The sequence below is a fragment of the Octopus sinensis genome, linkage group LG22 (genome assembly GCF_006345805.1).
Source record: "Octopus sinensis linkage group LG22, ASM634580v1, whole genome shotgun sequence".
NCBI lineage: Eukaryota > Metazoa > Mollusca > Cephalopoda > Octopoda > Octopodidae > Octopus > Octopus sinensis.
The window spans coordinates 12,837,987-12,864,332 of record NC_043018.1 but is presented as its reverse complement, the minus strand read 5'-3'; the positions used below and the strand labels follow the sequence as shown (position 1 = coordinate 12,864,332).

The following is a 26,346-nucleotide window of genomic DNA, read 5'->3' as shown; positions in this document are numbered from 1 at the left end:
TATATGTGTATATTTGTGTGTGTGTGTGTTTGTGTGTCTGTGCTTGTACCCCCATGCACATGTAGGATGATCTGGCAGGAGGCAGGGGACATGTCCATACCAGGCTGGTGCATTGGAAGTGTGATGGTATCATCTGCTGTTCTCGATGGTTCTCAGGACTCTGCAATAATGGCCTTCAGTCCTGTGTTGCCAGGATTTTCGTGAGGAGTCATGTTTCTGTTCCATAGAGGAGAATAGCGAGGACAGATGCATGCAATGTAGATGCACACACACACATATGCACTCACACACACACACATTTCTTATTATTCATTATTAATATGTAAGTCTTTGATTTGGTTTTTTGTATCCCATTTGCATTTTTAATGATCAGCAGGTTTTTAATTTATCTTATTAAGAAGATTAAGTACAACAGGTCAGAGCAGAACAAGAGATTCAAAAACACAGACAGGATAAAAACAACAGTGTTTATAACAAGGAGCTCCATCGCATAATATTTGCATACAGCACTATTCATGTTCACAACAACAGACAGGGTTTATATTTATGAAAAATATTCATGATGATGATGATGATGATGATTCGTGAGAAAATTAGCAAAATTTTTTTGAGTAACAAAGAATACATATATAGGATATATATATATATAACTCTTACATACATAATGTGTATGTAAGAGCTAGGGCTACCAACAAAAAATCCCAGATATGTATGTATGTACATATAATATATATATATATATATATATATATAATATATATATATATATAGCAAAATTTAGATTCAGATGAATATGGTACTTAAGTTAAAGGCACCAGAATTTGGTATGGTATTATCCATATAAATCAAATGGGATGATTATAATCAAAATAAGCAACAAGGATACCCAAGGTAGTGTAGTACAATCGTTTCATGCTACTTCATTTAATTAAACAATGTAAGTATTACATCAGTTTTAAAATGTAAAGCAATCTTCATCCTAGAGTGTTCTCAGTAGAAACAAAAAATTGACTCTCAAATAAAATTCATACACATTAAAGTAAATGGAATACATATTAAACTTTAATTGAATACTGGAAGTGATATTTCAATAATAAATATAGACACATATTGATAAAAACAGTGAAATCTGCTCGTAACATGATGGGCAACAAATTACATTTCATAGGCGAAATGTGGACTAATGTCACAGTTTGAGGGAAAGCATTCAAGATGAAAGTCTTCATCGTTAAAAATGCAAACAATTTGGTACCAATTGGTTAGAATTATTCGATTTATGGGACCTCCCCATGAATTTCTATTGTAAAAATGTAGATTGTTGTCCTCTATAAAATAATTCATCTGGAGAGTTGAAGAGAAAATTTTTTTAAATGTTTCCACAAGTGCTTTCAGACAAGCTAGGTTTATGCACAAAGACTGAAGTGTGTTTTGAATTCGATGATAATGTTACACCTGTGTTCAAACCTAACAGGAATGTGTCTTTTGCAGCAATAAGGCAAGTGGGCAATGAGTTTGATAGATTGGTAAAAAACAGAATCATTGAAAAAATGGATTACGTGAAATGGGCCGCTTCAACTGTATGTATAAAAAAGAAAAATAGCAAAATTAGGTTATGTGCCATTTTTTCAACCAGTTTAAATAACTGTTAAAAATGAACTATTATCCACGACCGACCCCAGAAGATATTTTTATAAAGCTAAATAGTGGAAAAATATTTTCAAAACGATCTATCTAATGCATATTTACAAAGCTGTTAAGGGTCAACATGCACAGAGGTCTACACAAATACAATAGACTACCTTTTGGACTGAAGGGGGCATGTTCTTGATTGTGGCATGTTCTTTCCTTGGCCTAGTAAATTACTATCAACAGTACTTTCCAAATATACATAAATTGAGAGATATGGTCCTGAGAACTACAATAAATAGGAGACTGAGAACTGAGTCCTGCACACGAAATCCATCACTGTACTCAATACTAATTCATACCTTACCGACCTGCATGGCTCTCCCCTGCCATTCATCTAATCATCATTTCAAGATCACAGAGCAACTCTGTTGAATACTTTCTGTTGACAAATGCCAAGTACAGTGGTTTACTTTGGCTAAATACTTCTGTAATTGCCTGTAAGAAAGAGGACATCAATAGTACTTCTCTCCAATACAAAACCAAACTGCATCTCATTTAAGCTAATTCTCTTCTTAATCATTTGGACTAATAACTCTTTACATAACTTTCATGACTGATCCAGTAATTTGATACTTCTATCTTGTAACAGTTGACTCGAATGCTGCTAAGTTAGTCATTGGATATGACGTCTCCCTATATGACCTGATTAACAACAACAAAGCTGACGAGGCCACATCCCGTTCTGTCAGATATTTTAAGCTTCTCAGTGTTAATTCCTGATGAATCAGGGGCTTTCCTTGTTTTTGAATACTTCAGTGATTTATCCATCAAGCTGCTGTCAACTAGAATGGTTGGCCCCGGCTCTGTTGGATTCACATCGGGAAGACTTCTTCCATGCATTCTCCACATTAAATAGCCATTCATTGTAGCACTTCCATGCTTCTTTCTTCTCAGAATCACCAAGTACAATTGTGCCATTATCCACCCATGTACACTTCACACCCATAACATCTTGATTCTCTCAGATACACTATGTTGCAATACAGAACAACCAACACCTCTCATCCTCACACCATTGAATACTGGCAAACTTCTTCCTTTCTGCTTCACCCATTGCAACTTAAACCTGGTGCCCAGCTTTTCTCCTAGAAACCCCATACAATTTTCTGTGATCCCCCATTTCTTCAAGTCTTTTCAAAATATTCTCTGCAACCTTTCAACCAATTCTCAATTGGAACTTTTATTTAGCACCAGCATATGGAAGCTCCCAGCAACATCTAATCCTAAACTATTCCACACCAAAATTTCAGACCTTGTGCCTATAATTGAAAGAATATTAACAGAGGGATTGAATTATAATCCTCTTACTTATTCAGTTATTTTCTAAAACATTCAACCTTTGTGTCATATTGACTTCTGTGTGGCACCTTTTTGTCATTAGAGTAGATCAGTGTCGTCTTTGTTACCTATACTCTACCTTTCTATATAACATGTAACCAGATACCAGTCCTGATAAATGACTTCAATCTTACTTTAAAGTAGGTAGGTATAAACAAAGATCAGAGAGGATGAGGTGACAGCAAATGACTATTACTGTCCATTGATTTAAAATTAACCTACATAAATAGGTTAACTGCTGTTGTACTTATATCCAATAAACAATAGCCACTGAGTTCAATTTGAAAGGTGATTTGATCAACCTTATCTCACCTTAATTTTTTTTCTTTTGACTTCATTCATTTATGTATTCTATATTTGTAACAATCATTGACTAATCCTTAATCCTAAAAGAATATGTCAACCAAGAAAAGCTGTTGTTAGCACAAAATGTTTTCCAAACTTACTATATACATACGGGTGCAGGAGTGGTTGTGTGGTAAGTAGCTTACTTACCAACCACATGGTTCCAGGTTCAGTCCCACTGCATGGCACCTTGGGCAGGTGTCTTCTACTATAGCCTCAGGCTGACCAAAGCCTTGTGAGTGGATTTGGTAGATGGAAACTGAAAGAAGCTTGTGGTATACACGCACACACATACATGCCAGTGCCATGTAAAAGCACCCACCACACTCTATAAAATGGTTAGCATTAAGAAGGGCATCCAGCCATATCAGACTGGATCCTGGTGCAGCCCTCCAGCTTGCCAGCTCTGGTCGAACCATCCAACCCATGCCAGCATGGGCAAAAGATGTTAAATGATGATGATGATGATGATGATGCATACATACATGTGTGTGTGTGTTAGTGTCTCTGTGTTTTGACATCAAGTGATGGTTGTAAGCAAGCGTCACCAAAATACAATCAGTGTCTTTTGGTTCCAGTTTTCCATGAAAATATGTTCAGCCAAGAGCAAATATTACTTTGCTTGAAGCAGTTGTGTTATTGCTGACAAGAAGAGTGTCAAAATGTAGGAAACGTGCCTCAACAAATTTCACCTGACCCATGGCAAAGTGGATGTTAAAATGCTGATTCATGTTTGACAAGTCAGGTCAACAACGAACCACCTCTGATATTGAATGTCACCCAAACTAAATGCTTGACTACATCTGTCCTCTGATCTGCCTGTCATTTGTATGTCTCTGTCATTCACTCCTGTCTGTGTGTCTGTCCTTGTCCTCACATGCACTCTCCTTTTATATGCTCCAGAACAAATCTGACTAGATACATCTGTAGTGATATCATTACTTGAAAATCTGGGAGTTGTCTACATAGAGTTTTATTGGTTAGATTTTCTGCTGGTGTCATTACTTGATCTATCAAAATTCCAGATGTCTTTTACAAGGAATTTTCTGATTGGGAAATAACAGGTTTCAGATTCCAATCAAAGTATAGACCCGTTACAAGTTGAATTCAAGAAAGAAGTGGTGCGCATGAAAAGAATGTATACCATAGGCACAGACATGGCAGTGAGGTAAGAAGTTTGCTTCCTAACCACGTGGTTCCAGGTTCAGTCCCATGACGTGGCACCTTAGGCTAGTGTCTTCTACTGTAGCCTCAGGTTAACCAAAGCCTTGTAAGCGGATTTGGTAGATGGAAACTGAAAGAAGCCTGTCATATGTATACATGTATCTTTGTGTATATATTCGTCCCCCATTTTCATTTGATAGCTGGTGTTGGTTTGTTTATGCCCTGATAACTTAGCAGTTCAGCAAGAGATTGATAAAATATGTACCAGGCTAAAAAATAAAGTACTGGGGTTGATTCATTGGACTAAAAGTTCTTCAAGGCAGTGCCCCAGCATGACCACACTCTAATGGCTGAAACAAGTAAAAGATAATAGATAAAAGATATGCTGTTATATAGCCCCAGGTCATCTCTGATCAAGGAGAAGGACAAGGCTGGATGTAGGATGATGTTATGCAGGGCTTCCTTCATTTCTTATGACTGAGGAGTAATTTTTTTTTTTTTCTGTGGGGAGGGAGAGATTTATTTGCTATTTCTAGCAGGTTGACTGACTGGATAACATTGAACTAAAACCTTCAAACTACATATATGAGGTCTCATGACCAGTTATGAGCTTACAACTTGGTATCATCTGCATTTCAAACCCTGAGAGTCATCAATGGAACCAGAAAAACTCTCAGCTTCAAACAGCTTCCATATCTGGGATAGTTTTAATTAAGTAGGGCATGATATGAGGGAGCTTTGGCTACTATTTCTGGCAGTCTGAGCAATTACTTATGGACTCACTCATCGGTTTGTTTCAAGGAACAGACGTACTTCTTCAAGCAGAAAATCTTTTTTAAGTTCGTCTATCACAAGAATATGCCATCATTAATTCTACCAGAAAATGAAAATGGAAACATCAACACTATTCGCCAGTCTACAGGTGGATGTGTTGAATAGTTGATATCCTCACCTTTATTTTTATTTCATTTTTCAATTTTTTGGGTGGGTGGGAGATTCCCATAATTTGAACAATGAAAATTGTGATTCTACAAAAAACAAAAGCAAAACAAAAACCAAAAACAACTTTTCCCATTTTTAATTTCATTCCTCAATCCTTCGTTTTTAGCTTTTTTTCAGAAAATGTTTTTTTGCAGAATTCCATGTTTAAAGAAACGGATGTTACGATCTTGACAGAAAAAAATTAATTTTTCAAATTTTCATTTTTTCTGATGCTGAGGGGGTGAACAAAATGAGTAATTCTTGCTTTCTTATTTTTTTCCCCTACCTCTGTTTGAAACCATCACATTGAAAATATCGCATCATCCTTTTATACTCTTGCATCATCTTCGGGAGTGGAAATTGGTCAGCATACTTATTGAATTTGAGAGAGTGTGAAACGGTCAGGCGACAGGTATTTTTTCCAAGAAATTTTCCTCAACTTTGACCCAATTGTAATTGAGGTTACTAATAAAATATCTGGATAATTTGGGGGTCTTTAACAGTCAAAATTCTTTTCTCTTGGGATTCCAAGTCAATTTTTTCCCACACATTGTGAAGAAGCTATTGAGAATATTTTATGTTGAGTTTTTTTTTTTTTAGATGTTGTCGAGATTCGTCAATCTCCTATCATGTGTCATTTTTCTCTGGTCCTCTTTCATTTGACCTAGATAGTTTAAATTTTTGTAGCATTTCTGATGTCTAAGGATGGATACTGATGTGTGTGTCTGTTTTCAAATGTAATTCTGGAGAACCTCAGAAACAAGTTTACCTTGTCAGGCCTACTCATTTTGCCCCAGTTAAATTTATTTGCTCAAAGAGAACGGAGATAATTTTCTAAAATAGTATTCTGAATGTCACAGTGCTTTTAATGCATTTAGAGAAAATCATTTGTTCAGCTGATATAGTCTACGTAAGGTAGTGAACATTAACTCTTTTACTCGTTTCAGCCATGCGGCTGTGGTCATGCTGGAGCACCACCATGGGGCGCACCATTAGTAAAAAAAAAAATGTTCTCAATCTCAAAAATGCAGTAAATATTTTCCTTATAAATTGCGGTCGGCAGCACCTCCTGATTAGTATGCCGACGAAAAATTAACTTGGATTATTTTAATAATGCAGCCCAATTCTCGAAATATCTTGCCAGTTCCTGACCTCGATTGTGGGTCTGTACTAAAGGCGGTGAGCTGAGAGAATCGTTAGCACGCCGGACAAAATAAGTACAGTTAGGTATTGATATCAATGCAGTCGACCAGCCCCACCCCCCAGGCCTTATTATGTTTATTATAGAAAGTATTGTGTTTATAATTTATTGACTTCAGATGTCAGCAACGAGAGGTCATGAAAAGTGTTCCTATAAATATTTTCGAATTTTAAGGCATTTTAGAAAAACTTTTTAAAATGCTTATTAATATTTCTGCATCTTTCCAAAAACTTTCTTACGTGTAATTTATAAGTTTTCATTCGATATTTTCTTTTCCTTTGGTATTTGTTTACTTCGTTCGTTTTCATTACCTCCAGTAGCTCTGCATTAACTTCAACATGGTGGTCTGCGATTCTCTTGTTTTGGCCTAAAATTTCATTTCCTTTATTTCTCACTTAAACCAGCTCAATATGCCTCGAAGGAGTCGCTCTCGTTCCCGTTCAAGATCTCCACGTAAAGGTAACACAAATTTCTCGCAACTATAATACTTAAAAACCCTTACATGTTATTGACATTGAACGTCGCCGAAAACTGGGTCTTTGGCTACATTTCTTCCAGATCCTTTGCTATAATATCTGTTACTTCTTTCCAATTTTTCTTTTACCTACTGTTAGACCTCGTTCTATAAAATACACGTTTTATTTTATAAAGATAGAAAATAACCATTATTAATGGTTGGAGTCACCTCCCCCACTTTTGACCAGAGGAAGACTTCGACGTGTTTGCACGACCCGCTCGCAATTCTCAGACCCTGTGGTCTTAAAATAGGAAAATACTCTGTCTGAAATAAAGACAGAATACTTAGAGCATAAATCTGCTCATTTAATACTGAACAACAAAACCATTAACTACGACTTCCTCCCCCCTTCTGAAACCCCTATCAACACCATAAACCCCATACTTACCTATTCGAATACCAACACTACCACAATCACTATTATTAATACACCTAACTACACTACCTCGTGGTTGCCCAGCCTGTTAGAAATATCAGCCAATGCTTCCTCAAATTGTACCCTACCGTCTTAAAAAACGGGATACATTGGATAGCAAAATCTTACATATGATGTTAAGATGGGATGGTCTCCGCCGGATTGCATTTGATCATTGGTCTTCTTAGGTTTCACCTGGGGTTAAACAACGATAGCTGTCAAATATAAAAACAAATATTTCTAACCTTGCTAGTAACGAATAGTAATGGAGGGAACATTACGTTCCCCTCCCGCATCTTCCTGGGTCTACCTCTTCCACAATTAGAGATTGGCACTTTAAGCAGCTGTCCACATCCATATGTATCACATGAACATATATCAGTGCAGTCTTCTCTCTTGCACACGACATACCCAGTTTTCTTCTTAAACCATTTACACTCTATCGTATGTGCACACTGACATTACCCATCCAGCAGGGCATGCTGCCTTCATTTCTTTCGAACCTTTGCAAGTCCTCTGTAGTCATGGCCCATGTTTCACTACCATATAGCAGAGCTGTACGTACACAGGTACCATACAATTTGACTTTCACTCTGAGGGAGAAACTCTTAATTACCAATAAAGGTAGAAGCTCTCTCAACTTTGCCCAGCTCTTTCTTATTCTAACAATTATGCTTTCAGAAATTCCTCCTCCACTACTAACTTGGTTCCCTTGGTAACAGAAGCTATCTACTACTTCTAAAGATCCCCGTAAACATTTGAGGAAGTCTATTCTCTGTGCATCCTTAGTGTTTATTGTACCCACACATTTGCCACACAAAGACTATTTTGTCTGTTAACTTTCCAGTGATACTGCTACACCTCTTATGTCTACAGCTTGCACTGGGTACAACGTATGGAGTTTCTACCAACACCCTTCTTACATATATTGTGTCCACATGCATTCCTTTATTTATGAAATTGGTTTTTTAGTTTTGTTTTAAAAACAGCTATTTGTAATTTACTTATCAATTCTGTAAATAGAATTTAGAATTATGCATCCAAGAGACATTTCCAAATTATGGATCCTCTGTATGAAGAGAATCCACTGATGTCATTAACCTCCGAAGGAATTCTTCCTGCTGCCATCATGTGTGAAACTTCACAACTGAAATCTCAGCAACTAAGGAAAAGGAATTGCAAGAATTATAGAGATGTAAATGTGTGTGTTGATATCATTGGGAACAGCGAAAGTTTTGTAACGTTGAAGGCTTCTAAGTGAAACAAAAATGGTTGCTTTTGTTAAATTGAGGTTAGTTTCGTCATGGAATGTGTGTGTGTATGGATGTTAGGATGATGGATTCAATGTGGGTATAGAGAAAAGGAAAAAGGGGGGAGTGGAGCTGCACTAGACCAACCAGACCCGTGCAGCAGATGTGGGCCAGAGGCTGGAGCATGTTAATGAGTTCATGGCAGGTGATCCCTTTTGAGATGTGCCCTACAATGCCTGTATGTCTAATAGCAACACCAGCCCACTTTTTCTGTTTTGTGTGTTTTATTTCTCAGTCTAGAGAAAGGGACAGGGCCCATTAAGCCTTGCAAGCCCTAAAAAATTAGTGGAATTAGTGCTGCTAATGTTCTGTTTAAACTGTTGATCAACACCTACAGAGAAGACATGAGCAAGGAAGAGATTTCAGAGGAAGATGTTCTGGAGAAGAAGGGTTGAGCAGAGTGGTTCGTGTGGGGAAGGAATTGTTGGATGCATCAGGTGTGGTGGGAAAAGAAGAAACAAGCAAAGAATGCTTGAATGGTAAAAGTATGGAACCAGTCAGCTCTGAAGAGCAGCAGCCATCACAGAAGCAATAGAAACGACAGAGAGTGCAAACAGCATACCTGTGGGTCAGGGGCTTGAGTGTGTCTATTATTAGCGATGGAAATGCCAATCAGCTGTGTCGCTCTCTGTGTGCATAGTAACAGCCCTGCCCCAGATATAAGTGCAGTACTCCATTGTAGGCCTTACTCAAACCAGTTGGTCTCATTTAGATTTGTGTAGGGTTAGCAATTGTTGAGGACTGAAGTATTTGCTGGTTCTGAAGAGGATTTGAGGATTGTCACTGATAGAGTTGTGGCTTTCAAGGTTCCTTTTGTATGTTGTTCAGGTTTAAGATTGAGGGGACGGGATACAGTATTTTCTTGATGTATGTTGTGATTGTGTATTTGAGCTGTTGAATGAGATAAGATGGCCATGTCTCCACCAGAGTATGTTTTTGAGGGCCCCTGTTCATGTTGTGAATGCCAGTTCCCTGGGCATGGATACATTGAAACACCGACATCTGGTAGCTGACCCATAAAATTATTAACCATCTTACTAACAATAACTCTGAGCACCTTTTCAAACTCCACCTGTCTAACATCCATGGACATGTTTACAAAGTCAGAAAACAGCACAGCTCCCATGACTTTTGGAAACATTTTTTCACGCTGAGAGTTGCTGAAGCATGGAACAAACTGCCGACATCAGTTGTTAGTTGTCGGAGCACTGCATCCTTCAAAACTTCCATGCTTCCTGAGATTCGCCAACACTACACCTGATTTTCTCCCCTCCATACACACGCAAGCTTGTATCTGACTCATACACTGTTCACTTCCCAGACATTTGTACATTACTGCATATGCTTTATACACACATTTGACATGTTGTGGTGCAACTGAGCACTGTATACAATAATTTCATTATTATTTATTATATATTATAAGATATTCAGATTGTAACTCGATGGTGCTTGAGTATGAAAGGTTAGGGTGGAATGAAATCTGGCATTCTTTGTGTGAAAATGGGCCTTGCTGGCGGTGACAGCAAGTTGGCCCTTGATATTTGAAAGGAACACTAAGAGAATGACAAAACGAAATTTTAGGGGCTACAAGTGGGTCTAAGGGAGCTCCACCATTACATACTGAATAATAGGATCTAACAGGAAATCGTCAGTCCCAAAATTTCATTATATTGAAAGAATAACTTATTTTTAACTTTCAGTTCAGTAACACATTCATAATAATCTTTTCTCACAAGAACATAATGACAATAAAGAGATTTAGTTTGGCACTAATGAACTACTAGTCTTTTGTTTTGGTTCTCATCTAATCTGTTGTCAGGTAAATGAGGCATTTAATCGTTTAACTCTTTCATTACTGTATTTCTGTTGAGATGCTCTGTGTTTCTTTCAATTACTTTAAATATAACAAAGAATTTAGTAAAATAACTTCGTTATCATTCAGCTGGTGTTAGGAACATAAATTGTGACTAAGGTTTAGGGGAAGGTTTTAATTCAAAACTAATGAAAACAAGACATTTGTATTCAGCCAGAGCTGGTTTCAGCCGGGTTGGTAACAAAAGGGTAAATGTCTGTCTTCCATTCTTGTACAAGTTGAACAATTCAACAGGATCCAATAAGTTGAAGGACTACGCTGTGCGCCAGTGTCTGCTTTGGCAAGGTTTCTGTGACTGCATACCTTTCCTCTCAGCAGCCACTTAACAGAGTGTTCTGGGTGCTTTTTCTTTTTTCATGGCACTGGCATTTGTAAGGTTGCTATGTACCTCACAAAACTGAGGAGCTCTCTCAACTGGGTGAGAGTACAATAGAGAGAGAGAGAGGTGGCTTAACAGTTGGTCTTGAAAGGTTAAAAATATGATAGAAGCATCAGAAGTATCTTGCTGGATACATGGCTACATTGCATTATACAGGAATTGGTGGGAGTAATCGGGTTGCAGCTGGAAAGAGAGATGAAGATGATGCTGACAGCAATGACAATGATGAAGGCAACGATGATGGTGATGACTGATCGTGATGATTGTTTATACTTTAACCCTTCAGCTTCCAGATTATTCTGTCAAATGTAAAATTTATTTATTCACACTGTTTTGAATTAATCATGCATTATTTTGTAGTCTCAATATTTCAATGGTGTGTTTGTATATTTTTAGAATGACATTGTAGGGTAGGTGTGAGAGGTTGGATCTGGTCAGTTTGAACATAAAACAGGTAGAATATTTGGGCTGGGTATGACCAGGTTAAATACTAAAGGGTTAAAACCTTGGTTGTTAATTTGTTGTATTTGTAATTGTTTAAAGCAGTATTTCTCACCTGTTAAAAGATACAACTGCATGTTTTAAACCCTAAATAATGGACTGTATCTAATTATAAAACTTAATGTTAAATGAAAGCTCTACAATGAGGCAAAGTCCAAATTAAGCTAATGATAACCTGGGTCTACAAGCCAGTAAAAACGGCAGCTGTGACTTCTGTATTACTTCTGAAACTTGTGGGAGGAAAGAGAACAAGAAACCATGATTGAAACCAGGTTGCCAAAGTGATAGTGTAGAGAGTGTGGCTTGTAGCTGTTGGTAGTCCAAGAAAGACAATTCCGTAATTTCTTGCTAAACAACCTGCACAGATAAAATCGTTTCGAGTGATGAAATGCTTTTGCTGTACCTGAACTCATTCTCTCCATCAAATTGACATTGCTTGTTCGGGTGCACAGTCCTACCACACACCAGTTTCTGAAGTAATCGCAGAAATGAAAAGATTTGCTCAAGAACATAATGCACCACTTGACCTGAGAACCAAAACCACAATCTCACACTCGTGAGTACAACACCCTAACCACTTGGCCACATGCTGTTACACCTCTTGTGGTAAATGTAAACAAAGGGAGAGTCTAGAGAGAGAGTGATTGTTTCATATCTGAAGGTTTTCCCAAGAAGAAACATTGAAAATTCCTGAAATTTAACCCTTTCAGATTAATGCTTATTTCTTCACATCATTTTGGATTAATCCTGCATCATCTTGTAGCTTCGAGATTTCAGTGATGTGATAATATATTGGGTTGTCCGGAAAGTTTGTGCCAATTTATAATAGCTTACCTTTCGACTTATCTTAGAACATGGTTGAGTCCATAAAATAGGATTTGGCTACACCTCCATTTAAGAGCACAGTTTAAGCTATCTTTTCGTGGAAGAAGGTTTATGTTCCTACAACCTGTGCTAATTTTGTAACCCTTTAAAATGGAAGATAAGAAAGTTCATTTTTGGGACTTGATGCTTTGGGAACCAGACAAAAATTGCTGGAGCTTGGCTGGGATGTGTTACCCCACCCTCCATATTAACCATATATTGCTCCTTCTGATTTCCACTTATTCAGGTCTCTGCAGAATAGTCTTAATGGTAAAAATTTCAATTCTTTGGATGATGTAAAAAGATACCTTGATGAATTCTTTGCCATGAAACCACCTCAATTCTGGGAAGAGGGTATTTTCAAGTTAAAGGAAAGATGGAGATGCATTGTGCAACAAAATGGTTCATATTTGGTTGATTAAAAATGTAATGGCAAGTATTTATTGACCTTTTCTTTCCTTTAAAAATCAGCACAAACTTTCCAGACAACCCAATATTCTTAGAATGACATTGTAGGGTAGGTGTGAAAGGTCACTTCTAGCCAGTTTCAACACAAAACAAGTAGAATAGTTGGGCCAGGTATGGTTGGTTTAAGTGTTAAAGGGTCAATGTGTTGCCATCCCATCCCTTCCATACTTGCAGTGATAAACAAATGTTAAAAGCATGACAATCATCCCTAACCCCACATCATTTCTGTTCCCCTTTTTTATATTATACTTTTCTTTTTTATCTTTTTCAGAAAGGGAAAGACGTCGAGATCGAGAAAGGAAGCGTATGTATATTCTGAGTTTAATTCATTTTGAGTAAATTTAGTTGAGGGGAAACTGTGCAGAAGCCAGCCGTGTGTTTGTCATTTTGGTGTCTCTCGTCACTTCTGTTTAGTTGGTTTGTTTACATCTCCTTAACCTAGTGGTTCAGCAAAAAGAAACTGATGAAATGAGTAGCAGGCTTAAAAATTCATACTTTTGATTTTATAAAACTAAACTGTTCAAGGTGGTGCCCCAACATGGCCACAGTCCAACCAGGAAAACCAAGAAAGCAAATAGGTGCAGGTGTGGCTGGGTGGTAAGAAGCTTGCTTCTCAACTACATGGTTCCAGGTTCACTCCCACTGTGGAACCTTGGACAAGTGTCTTCTTATTATAGCCTTGGGCTGACCAAAGCCTTCTGAGTGGATTTGGTAGACGGAAACTGAAAGAAGCCTGTTGTGTGTGTGTTTACATCCCTGTAACTTAGTGGTTCAGCAAAAGAGACCAATAGAATAAGTACCAGGTTTAGAAAAGTAAAAACTGGCATCAATTCGTTCAACTAGAGTATTTTTCACAGTGTTGCTCCAGTATGGCCTCAGTCTAATGACTGAAACAAAAGATAAAATGTCAGACATTATGCTTATATAATAAGCAGTTCAAAATCTCTTCTGTAAATTAGTTTCCATGGCAATATTTAAACTTTTCCCTATGTTTTCATTTAATGTGAATGCTAAATGGTTTAGGTGTTGATCTGGCAGAATCGTTAGCATGCTGGCAAAATGTTGAACAGTATTTTGTGTTTTCATGTTCTGAGTTCAAATTATGCCAAGGTTGACTTTGTCTTTCATCCTTTCAGGGTTGATAAAATAAGTACCTGTTAAATAATGAGGTTATCCGTGCTAGTGGAGCACTAAGAGAACCATACGAGTGAGATCAGGGCCAGAGCAACAAGCTAGCCTCCGAGCCGATGGCACATTAAAAACACCATTCGAACGTGATCATTACCTGCGTCGCCTTACTGGCACTTGTACTGGTGGCACGCGAAAAAACATTCGAGCGAGGTTGTTGCCAGTGCCACTGGACTGGCTACTGTGCAGGTGGCACATAAAAAGCACCATTTGAGCATGGCCGTTGCCAGTACCGCCTGACTGGCCCTTGTGCCGATGGCATGTAAAAGCACCCACTACACTCTCGGAGTGGTTGGCGTTAGGAAAGACATCCAGCTGTAGAAACTCTGCCAGATCAGATTGGAGCCTGGTGCAGCCATCTGGTTCGCCAGACCTCAGTCAAATCATCCAACCCATGCTAGCATGGAAAGCGGACATTAAACGATGACAATGATGATGATGATGCAATCAACTTGCCCTTCCCTAAAAAATTGCTGGACCTGTGCCAAAATTTGAAACCAATATTTTCCAGCAGATTTGAGCACAAAATATGCTAGTTGCTGTGGTGTATGTCACAGAACAACTTCTCCCTTTTCTGAAGACAGTGTGTTCATAAAACATTTGACTCATTGGTGCAGGTGATTCTGGTGTACCTGTGTTAACGACACATTGAGTCTCGTCAGCCAGAAGCCACTGGACTTTCAAGCTGAAAGAAGCCACTGGCTTTGTTCACACTTTGCATTCGAGTCTGCCATAATGTATTCAGAGGAAATGTACATATCATTGTTAATAGAATATCTTTGACCTTATTAAGCAGGTGTGTGTGGGGGGGGGGGCAGCAAGCTGGCAGACTCGTTAGTACATCAGGTAAAATGCTTCGTGGCATTTTGTATCTTTTTACATTCTGAGTTCAAATTTTGCTGTGGTCAACTTTCCCTTTCAGCCTTGCAGGCTCGATAAAGTGAGTACCAGTTGCATACTGGGGTTGATGTAACCGTCTTATCTCCTCCCCCAAAATTGCTGGCCGTGTGCCAAAATATAAAACAATTATTAAACTAGTGTTTGAAATGTAAATTAACATGGAATTTTAATGGAAGGTTTTCTCTAAAATCAATTTAAAAAACAAAATTTATATCATAGGGCCATTTATATCAGTGGACTCGTATTGAAAGAGTTAAGGGATATCAACATAGTATCTGTTCTTTATTTCTCTACGAAGAGGTTGTTTCTTCTGCAAGCAAGCATTTTTCGCACAACTTTGAATAAAATTCTCCTTCTTTGAATTTCCAGACCGCCGCCGAAGTCGTTCCAGATCAAGAAGTAGGTCAGCACCTCGTTATCGTTCTCGTTCAAGGTCAGCACCTCGTTATCGATCCAGGTCAAGATCGCCACCTCGTTACAGGTCTCGTTCAAGGTCTCCCCGTGGTAGATACCGGTCAAGGTCTCGCTCACCTGGACGGAAAAATCGGTAGGTATCATCATCATCATCATCATCATCATCGTTTAACGTCCGTTGTCCATGCTGGCATGGGTTGGACGGTTTGACCAGGGCTGGCACGCTGGAAGGCTGCATCAGACTCCAGTCTGATTTGGCATGGTTTCTATGGCTGGATGCTCTTCCTAACACCAACCACTCTGAGAGTGGATGTTTTACTTGCCATTTGCAATATCTGCCACGACTGTGATTTTGCTCAGCTTGATGGGTCTTCTTCTCAAGCACGACAGAATGCCAAAGGCCTCGGCCATTGCCTCCGTGAGGCCCTACGCTCGAAAGGTGCTTTTTATGTGCCACTTACATGACCCCAGCATCAGCCACGACTACGATTTCACTTGGTTTGACGGGTCTTCTCAAGCACAGCATATTGCCAAAGGTCTTGGTCACTAGTCATTGCCTCTGTGAGGCCCAAAGTTCAAAGGTCATGCTTCACCACTTTGTCCCATGTCTTTCTGGGTCCACCTCTACCACAGGTTCCCTCTGCAGTTATTGTTCGGCACATCATTACATAGCTGTCCTCATCCATACACATCACATGACCATACCAGTGGAGCTGTCTCTCTTGCGCACCACATCTGGTTCCTCTTATGCCCAGCTTTTCTCTCAAGATGCTTACATTCTGTCAAACATGAAACACTGACATTGCACATCCAGCGAAGCATACTGGCTCCATTTCTTCATTTATTTAAGCATAAGTTTTATCCGTTTCATTTCTTAAATTCAAGTTTATTTATTTGCAACGGCCACGATCGGTTCGTGCTTTTTACGTGCCACCGGCACAGAAGCCAGTCAAGGCAGCGTTGGTCATCGGCCACGTTCAGATGGTGCAGCTATCTTATTTCTTATTTCTTTATTGCCCACAAGGGGCTAAACATAGAGGGGACAAACAAGGACTGACAAAGGGATTAAGTCGATTACATCGACCCCAGTGCATAACTGGTACTTAATTTATCGACCCCAAAAGGATGAAAGGCTAAGACGACCTCAGCAGAATTTGAACTTGGAATGTAATGGCAGACGAAGTACCGCTAAGCATTTCGCCCGGTGTGCTAACGATTCTGCCAGCTTGCTGTCTTGATGTAGAGGAGGTTACCCTGCATTTCATAGGGATGTGTGGGAGTAACTGGACACAGATAATCCTATAAAGTTTTGATGATTATTACTGGTACTGAAAATTTTTTAAAATTATATCTGTATTATATTTGGCTTAATCAAATCTGACCTTTTTATTTAGTCATCACCCAAAAAAAAAAAAAAAAAAAAGATAGCAATTGTATTTGCAAATAGAAATGATTTAATGTATTTTATATAAAACATGTATAATTCATAATTAATCCATGGGATTAATTGCTTCATTCTAAATTCACTCGTTTTATTTATATATGTGATTATATTATTGCACATATTTAACCCTTGAAACATCTACAAGAAAGTTCAGTTGCTGTAGGGGGGGGAAGAAACTGATGTTTTGGGTCCTTATTTTCTATATTTGAGAATGAGGAAGGGAGGAGGTGTCGTTGTCGTTCCGATTGCAAAGGGAATGCATTTCTCACCTCTTGTCCTTCATCAGACAAAGAAAGGGAGAGAGAGAGAGAGAAAGTAGTGTTGATGCTCCGATTGTAAGCAACAAAAATGACATCGTTACCTCCTGCTTTTCTTCCTCCCTCTGAGAGGAAAGATGAAGCTCCGAAATGTTAGGCTCTTCCCTTACTGTGTGAATCTAATAAAACAGCAAACATGATTAAGTGATTTCTATAATTGAATTCTTGTTCTTGTTTCAGAGACCGACGAAATAAGTGAGTACAAACTTTTGTTTCCTTTTCCAAATAATTGCCTCTTATTCGACCAGCATTCACAGTCCGAGCAATAGTGGTTGAAGAAGATGGAGGGATTTCCTTTTATACTTCTGTAATTCAATACATATTTATTTAAAAACTAGCAGAGATACCCAGCGTTGCCCATCTTACATGCAATTGAAGAATTAGACTTTTCTGTTATATTTTCTGTAATGAACTGGAATATCTATGATTCGAATTTCATCAAAATTGCAGATGAGGGTTATTTCCCTCTTTACACACCCTAAAAAAATTGTAATCGTGCCACATGTATCCCATACTACTGATTTTTATGCGCATATTCCAAAATTCGAGTCTTATTGAACCTGTTAAGAAGATTTTGCTCCTGAAAAATGAAGGTCATGGAGTTCTAAAATGTGTGAGTTAAGGCCCCTGTTGGGGGTGGGTGTTTTAATGTCTACCAGAGAAGTTGAATTGTTGAGAATCTTTTTAACTTGGGTCTTATATCTATTGTTTGAATTTCTTTGGAATAGGAAATATATGTTCACTGGGTTTGTAAAAGAGAGCAAAGCTACAGGAAACCGAAAGACAAATGATCACAATAAGCAGTCAGCTACCGTATCCTAGTCGTTACCACCCCCAATGTTGGATTCCTCACTATACAGGTGACAGGCACAGCCATAAGATGCAATACGGATCTATAGCAATTGGAAGGGCATGACCCAACTGAAATCAACATTAACAACTGTGTGACGTGAGGGCTAAGGAGAAATGAAAGTGTCACCTCTGGAGTTTGCAAATGACCACTATACTGATACGTAACTGGACAGAATAAATTTGCAATCTATAAATGTCTGAATAACCAGTCACTCATCTGGGAAGGCCTTGAAATCAATGTTACCATCTGGGGACTATATGTCACCCAGTGATAATAAAAAGACTGAAAGGAGGTCTGCAATAAAATAACTTTATTCAGCACTTTGCAACTGAATCAGTGGAGGCAAAGATGCCTCTCATTTACTCGACAATTTAAGTGTATGTCAAAGCAAACTCTTACACTGTTGTACCATTGAATTATAAATAATGCTCATCTTCTATGCTCGGGTAACCCTACAGCTTCCAAGAGCACATGGAGGGGTCTTTGTAACTTGTAAGAAGATGAAATTTTATAAATATTACTTCATTTGTGACTAATATCTATGGTTAAAATTTCATTAACAGCAAAATTATATGAATTGTCATGGGGGTTATGGCCCTTATGCATAGAATATAATTTCCAAATTTCATAAGATCCATTCAGTACTTTTGACCTAGTTTTGGATCATAAAAGAAATGACTAAAATTTGGGAGTTAAGGCCCTCATTAAGGTGTTATATATATATATACATACACACACACACACATACAAAGATAAATTGATAGATACAATTGAGTGGGCAAAGAAAAATATGAGACACTGCCTAGTGCTTTTTTTATTTTGATAAGCCTGGTACTTATTCTATCAGTTTCTTCTTGTGAAACCAGTAAGTTATGGGGATGTAAATAAACGAACACCAGTTGTGAAGCAGTGATGAGGGAGAAACACAAACACACACACATAGACTTACATATATGCATATATATATACGATTGATTTCTTTCAGTTTCTGTCTACAAAATCCACTGACAAAGCTTTGGTTGGTCTGAGGCTATAGCAGAAGACACATGCCAAGTTACCACACAGCCACACCTGCACCTATGTATGTGTGGGTGTGTGTGTATGGGTGTATATATGTATGCATGTATGTACATATTACATGTACATCTCTCTCTCTCTCTCTCTCTATATATATATATATATATATATATATATATATATACATGTACACATACATGTATACATATACATCTATATCTAACTTCTATGAAGGATTGGGGGTGGGGGTGGAATATCCATAGGCCGACTATAAAGGAGTGATGTTAGAGCTGTGAAATCTTGCATGCATTAATTTCAAACCCTACTTATTGATAGTGGAGGCACATGGCCTTGTGGTTAGAGCAGCGGACTCGTGGTCAAGCGATCGCAGGTTCGAATCTCAGACCAGGCGATGTGTATTTATGAGCGAAACATCAAAGCTCCATGCGGCTCCGGCAGAAGGTAATGGCGAACTTCTGCCTGACTCTTTTGCCACAACTTTCTCTCACTCTTTCCTCCTGTGCTAATGGTATAAAATGGCACTGCATAGGCCAGTTCCCCAACCTATAAGGCTAAACAATTACAGCAACTAACAAATATAAAAATCTTCTCCATTTGTAGCATGGTGCGCAGTGACGACAGTGATGAAGAAGTACAGTTTATTATGGAAGAGAAACCACATGACAGTAAGTTCAATTTCTACTGGTTGTTTTTTTTTATATCTCGTTTTGTTTTGCTTCCGTTTAAATCCTTTATTGACATGAAGTACCATCAGCAGTTGTAGCTGGTGTGTCTTAATTGTTGCTTGACTTTTAAGATAGTATTGTTCGTTGCACACAGCAGTTTTTCTTTTTGTTGTACCAAGCACACTTTTTTCTTTTTTTGGTTTAGGTATTACTTCCAGATATTCAATTTGTTTTCATTTTCTGAAGCTAGTTCTACAAGCCTCAAAATCTCTTGGTACTGGCACTTCAAACATATCATAGAAAACTTCCATTGGTATTACACCTTGTTCTTCTGTATGTCTCATCTTTAACTAGTTATGGTGTCTCTTATGTTCCAAACGTTGTCCTAATCTTTTGATTACATAGTCATCCTTCCAACCTTATTTGCCATTTTTGTAATTTTTAAAATGAACTCTATCTCCTACTTTGAAATGTTTTGTAATATTTCTTGCATTTCCTTCAAATGTATTTTTTCCTGGCAATAATTTATGGAAGATCAATTTTATTTTATGCATAAACATTAACTCTGCTGGCGAATTACCTGAATTAGTATTTGGATTTGGTATTATTCTATATACTCTCATGTAGGCTATGGTAGGATTTGAACTCTGAATGCCAAGAGCTAGAATGAATACTGCAAGGTATCCTTGTCCTGTTTTCTAATGATTCCACAAGTCCACTACATCCAGAAGGCTGTCAAGTAAAGTTGAACTCTGTGAGATTTGAACTCAGAATGCAAGAAGTTGGAATAGTAAATGCCATGTAGTGGTATTTGTTTTAATGCTCCTGCTCTGCTTGTTCCTTGCCTCTGTATGTTGTGATGGGATAAAAAGCACCTGTACTTGTGCTGTATAAAAAGCACCCCTGCCAGTACCACATAAAAAGCAACCCTGCCAGTACCACATAAATAGCACCCCTGCCAGTGCTGTGTAGAAAGCACCCTTTTAAATGCACCCATGCTAGTGCCACAAAAAAAAAAACGCTCATGTCCCGATAAAGAGCACCCAGCATACTCTGTAAGGTGGTTGGCAGGATTTGGAAGGGCATCCAGCTGCTGAAAAACCAAGCCAAATCAGACTGGAACCTGGTGCAGCTCTCCGGGTTTCCAGCTCTGGTCAACCCATGCCAGCATGAAAACGGACATTAAATGATGGTGATGATGTAGTTTGATATTTAACAGAATGTTGTGGAGTGATATGGAGGTGTATTATATATATATGGTATTTTATGGTGTTATGTAATAATGTATAGAGTGAGGTAGGGTCTGATAGGTTGTGGTGCAGTGCTCAGTATGGTTTGGTATATGCGAGATGCTGATAATATGCATCTGATCTGCAATAGTAGCAACTGTTATTTTCTACTTGCTTACCCATTGAAAGTATAAAAAATGACTAATATCTCCTTTGAATTTTTACTTTTGTTACATTTATTCAAACCCCAAAGAATCCTTCTCGGCACATGGCTATCATTCTCCCCCACTTCTGCTAATGTTCAGAGATCCACATATTGTCAGCCACTATCTGACAAATCTGTGGCATTGAGCAGAATATTTGTTATAATGATATTTCTGCTTCAGCAACTCAGCACTGAATGTGTCTGAAACGTAATGGAAAATAGGCCAGTTTCAAAACATTGAGGTCCAGGTCACAAAAGCAACGTTTGAAGAGAATGGTAGTCATTTCCTTTGATTTCTAGAAGCAAATAGGAAATAGCACTTACCAGCCAAAGACGAAAATATAAGAAATAAACATTTTGTTACATAATAGGATTGGACTGTATTTGTATGTCCTTCCCTATTGGCCGCTGCCCTCTGCTTCAGTCTCCTTCAGCTGTATCAACTCACCAACTCGTCATCGTATAACTCAAACTAGGAATCTATCATTTAGTTTGTGTTAAATTTTCTGATTCTCTCTTCAAATAATTCTGCTGTTTCTATTTCCAGCTTCACAGTTGACGGACAAGACTGACGAAGAGAAAGAAATGTTTCGGGTGATGGGATTTTTACAGTTTGATACAACCAAAGTAAGTTTGACTCTGACAGTTGCTGTTGTTGAGAAATTTGAGTATCCATCGTCTAAAAATCTAACAATCTAACACCACATAAGAAGCACCAACGCTGGCGCCACATGGATAGCATCCAGTACACTGTGTTGAGTGGTTGTTGTTAGGAAGGGCATCCTGCCATAGAAACCATATCAAGACGGATGACTGCAGCTTGCCAGCTCTTGTGCAACCCATGCCAGCATGGAAAACAGACTTTAAAGGATAATGAACGATTGATGGGATTCTTGTAGTTTCACTTGACAAAAGTATATTTCACTTTTCTTCTTTCCATAAGAATTTGAGGAAAAACAAAAACTGATATCTCTCATGGATTGTTTCCGTGATCCATCTCACCTCCTTAGTTATCCGTTCTGTTACCAGTCCAGCTACCCACACCCACCCATGCAAATTACAAAGTAGCCATGAGTTTCCTCCGCAGCAATAAACCTGCTTCTTAACAACTTTTATTGTAAAGAAAATGAGCATTACAATAGATGTCAGTATGTCCCCAACACCATAAAGACCAGGGCAAAGGTTGGGAGGCCCGCTATTATATATACACACACACACAGTAAATACCTCAATATACAAGTTCATTCGTTCCTGGAGATTGCTTGTAAAGCAAAGCAATAATTTCACATAGTAGCAATGAAATTTTGTGTCAGAACCAGTGTTGCCACATGTGACATTGCCACACACACAAAATGGCTGTTTGACCTTTCTATATTTATTATAAAATAAAACTCGTAAATCCAGGGTCCCGCGAAGTGAGGTATTACTGTGTGTGTGTCTCTATGTGATGGATGGCGCTATCTATGTATGGTAATGAATGTAATGTCACATTGATAAGGAAACAGAGTACTCAATCTTAGAGATATTGTGTCTTCATAGCAGCAAGCAACATGTGTTAATGAATGAATGAGATAATTAAGGTATGCTGATTGCTAGTGTATTATGTATTACCTCCAAGATAATGTATTCACATCAGATTTTCTCAAGTTAATTGATTTTTAGTCTTATTATTGTCTCTTTTTAAAAATTTATCACTTATTAATTTATTCATTTTCTCTAGGAAAAACCAGTAAACAAGAAACCAATTTATGTAGCAAATATTGTCCACAAAAGAAAATACAGGTGCGTCAATTTTTATTCTTTTGCTGTTGAGGTTTCAGGTGTAGAGGGGAAAATATCTGAAGTTTAATGTAATTAATATGAAATTTAATTGATTTTTAATGAAGCTGAGTATCTTCTGTAAGCTTTTCAAGGTATGACTGAGTGATAAGAAGTTTTCTTCCAAACCACATGGTTCCAGGTTCAGTCCTTCTGCATGGCATCTTGGGCAAGTGTCTTCTACTATAGCCTCAGTCCGACCAAAGCCTTGTGAGTAGATTTGATAGATGGAAAATGAAAGAAGCCTGTCGTATATATATATATATATATATATCTATTGATGTGTGGTGTGGTTGTTCCTCACCACTGCTAGACAACTGGTGTTGGTGTGTTTACATCCTTGTAACTTAGCAGTTCAGCAAAAGATACTGATAGCACAAGTACCAGGCTTAAAAAAATAAAATAAGTCCTGGGGTTGATTCATTCAAGTGAAATTCTTCAAGGTGGTGCCCCAGCATGGCCACAGTCTAAAGACTGAATCAAGTGAAATATGAAAGAGAAATAAAAGGAGTGAGAGGGATGTATGAGATGGTCAAATAGCTACGGCATGGCTAAAGGGTTAAAAAGTTCACTTCACAATCATGAAATCCCAGGTTCAATCCCACTTCATAACATCTTGAGCAAATGTCATTAGCTATAGTCTGAGGTCAACCAATTCCTTGTGAATGAAATTGGGTTGGTGGAAACTTTGTAAAAGCTCAAACAGCTTTTGTAAAAATTGTACCTCAAATTCAAAAGGTTTGTCCATTTCACATTCTTAATGTTATGTTGGTTTCTGGCTGAGAATTAGAAAATATGTTTGGCAAATGCCTGGCCACTTCCGGTGCTAATTCAGGAGCAGATAATCCAGTTGAACAAACTGAATCTTCATTGTTGAATAATGGAGGTCCACTCTTCTTCTTTTGACAATTTTTGAAATTATCCCTGTCATACTTTTAGCCTCTCAACACTTAGCATAAAACCTCCTCCCCCCCATCCCTCACTTAGTTGAGGGGGTTTTGCCTTTTTTTTTGCCCCCTGATCTTTCTTGTCTTGTTACTTGGTGGATCTCACTGGAACCGGTGCTATGAAAAAAATGGTTGGTATTAGGAAGAGCTTCCAGCTGTAGAAACCAAGACAAGTCTGGCATTGGAGTTAGATGCAGTCCTACTACAGCTCACCAGATCCTATCAAACCATGTGCTAGCATGAAACACAGGTGTTAAATAATGATTATATACACACACCTGTATAGATCCAGTGAATGCTTCTTGATTCTGAGTGAGAAAAGCAATGTCCTAGTAGCTATAAGTCTATAAGTTCTTTTATAAGGATTCTATCGTACACATCTTCCACCTGCACCAACCTTCTTCCCGGTTGTGCTCACTCCCATCCCTGTTTCCTTTTTTTTAAGACTTATCCACTGTTCGCTTCCTCTGCATATTCTGTGCACCGTTCGTGCAGTTTCGGTTCCTTTTCCTGATGAGCTGTGCATCTGAGCCCTGCATCCAATTCTATTATTCTGTCATCCCTACCAGAGGTATTCTCTTATTCTGCTTCTGATGCCACTTGCTCATTCTGCTTCAATTAGAATGTTGTTTGACTGGCCCAGAGATTGAACACCTGCTAACTAGCCGAACTACTACACCTGACCTCTAATGGTTATGGTCATTATCCCATTCTTTTAAATATAAGAGATGTGAAGGAGGCCAGAGGGTAGAAAGACGGCCACCAAGCTGTATCTGTAATGACAGATACGAGGACACTTGTCTGAACATGTCTATGTATCATAATAATAATAATAACGATACTTCTTAAATTGCTCTTAAGAAATTACTATTGGTGGTCATGCTTGGAAAGATGAAAGGTCAAGTCTATTCCTTTGATGTTTACCTGTCCAGGTCAGTTCTGATCAAATAAAACTCTGTTGACAGGCGTTCCACCCATGATATTCTCATCCTTTGTAGGCAGCAGCAGCACATGGGATTATAATATATTGTCCAATGTGTTCGTTCTTGTCCCAAGACAAGTAATAATCTTCTCTTCTATATAGGCAATGATGTGTGTATAAATATTTCATTTTCATATAGGCAATGATGTATAATAATAAAGTTTTTTTTCTCTTGAGTGGCTGTGTGGTAAGTAGCTTGCTAACCAACCACATGGTTCCGGGTTCAGTCCCACTGCGTGGCATCTTGGGCAAGTGTCTTCTGCTATAGCCCCAGGCCGACCAATGCCTCGTGAGTGGATTTGGTAGACGGAAACTGAAAGAAGCCTGTCGTATATATATATGTACGTGTGTGTCTGTGTTTGTTCCCCTAGCATTGCTTGACAACTGATGCTGGTGTGTTTACGTCCCCGTCACTTAGCGGTTCGGCAAAAGAGACCGATAGAATAAGCACTGGGCTTACAAAGAATAAGACTCGGGGTCGATTTGCTCGACTAAAGGCGATGCTCCAGCATGGCTGCAGTCAAAATGACTAAAACAAGTAGAAGAGTAAAAAGAGTATACTCTTTTACTTGTTTCAGTCATATGACCGTGGCCATGCTGGAGCACCGCCTTTAGTCAAGCAAATCGACCCCAGGACTTATTCTTTGTAAACCTAATACTTATTCTATCGGTCTCTTTTGCCGAACCGCTAAGTTACGGGGATGTAAACACACCAGCATCGGTTTTCAAGCGATGTTGGGAGGACACACATACATATATATGACGGGCTTCTTTCAGTTTCCGTCTACCAAACCCACTCACAAGGCTTTGGTCGGCCTGAGGCTATAGTAGAAGACACTTGCCCAAGATGACACGCAGTGGGACTGAACCCAGAACCATGTGGTTCGTAAGCAAGCTACTTACCACACAGCCACCCCTACGCCTATTTAGGCAATGGCGTATATATTTCTTCTCTTCCATATAACCAAGGATGTATAAAACAATTTTTTCTTCTTTTCTCTCCAGGCAATACATGAACAGACGAGGAGGATTTAACAGACCTTTAGATTTTATTGCTTAATTGTGTGCTTGCTTCACTGTGGAATCCTGTTCTGTCAATTTATTAGAACATCAGTGACCTACCAGAATACCAGTGAGCTACATCAAAAAAAAACCAGAAAATACCACCTCCATGAGTCTATAACTTTATTGACACCTCATCTCCATAATGTGCATCTGTATTTTTGGTCATAAAATTACCTTTTCTACACTTCTCTTTCTCTCCTTAAATCCACTCCTTCAATGTTTTATTTTTTTGA

At 38.4% G+C, this 26,346-nt stretch overlaps 1 protein-coding gene across 2 annotated transcripts; it reads left to right on the top strand.

The window, feature by feature from the left end:
- Positions 1-7,019: 7,019 nt before the first annotated feature.
- LOC115223317 (U4/U6.U5 small nuclear ribonucleoprotein 27 kDa protein) lies at positions 7,020-26,300 on the top strand. Of its 2 annotated transcripts, XM_029793829.2 has the most exons (8): positions 7,020-7,177; positions 13,320-13,352; positions 15,506-15,683; positions 17,492-17,506; positions 19,803-19,867; positions 21,849-21,928; positions 23,022-23,083; positions 26,054-26,300. In XM_029793829.2, exons 1-8 carry the CDS (start codon positions 7,129-7,131, stop codon positions 26,106-26,108), a joined length of 537 nt encoding a protein of 178 aa, XP_029649689.1. In that variant the 5' UTR covers positions 7,020-7,128; the 3' UTR covers positions 26,109-26,300. The 2 variants fall into 2 exon arrangements, with proteins under 2 accessions (XP_029649689.1, XP_036368195.1); XM_036512302.1 differs by lacking the exon at positions 17,492-17,506.
- The last annotated feature ends 46 nt before the right edge of the window (positions 26,301-26,346 follow it).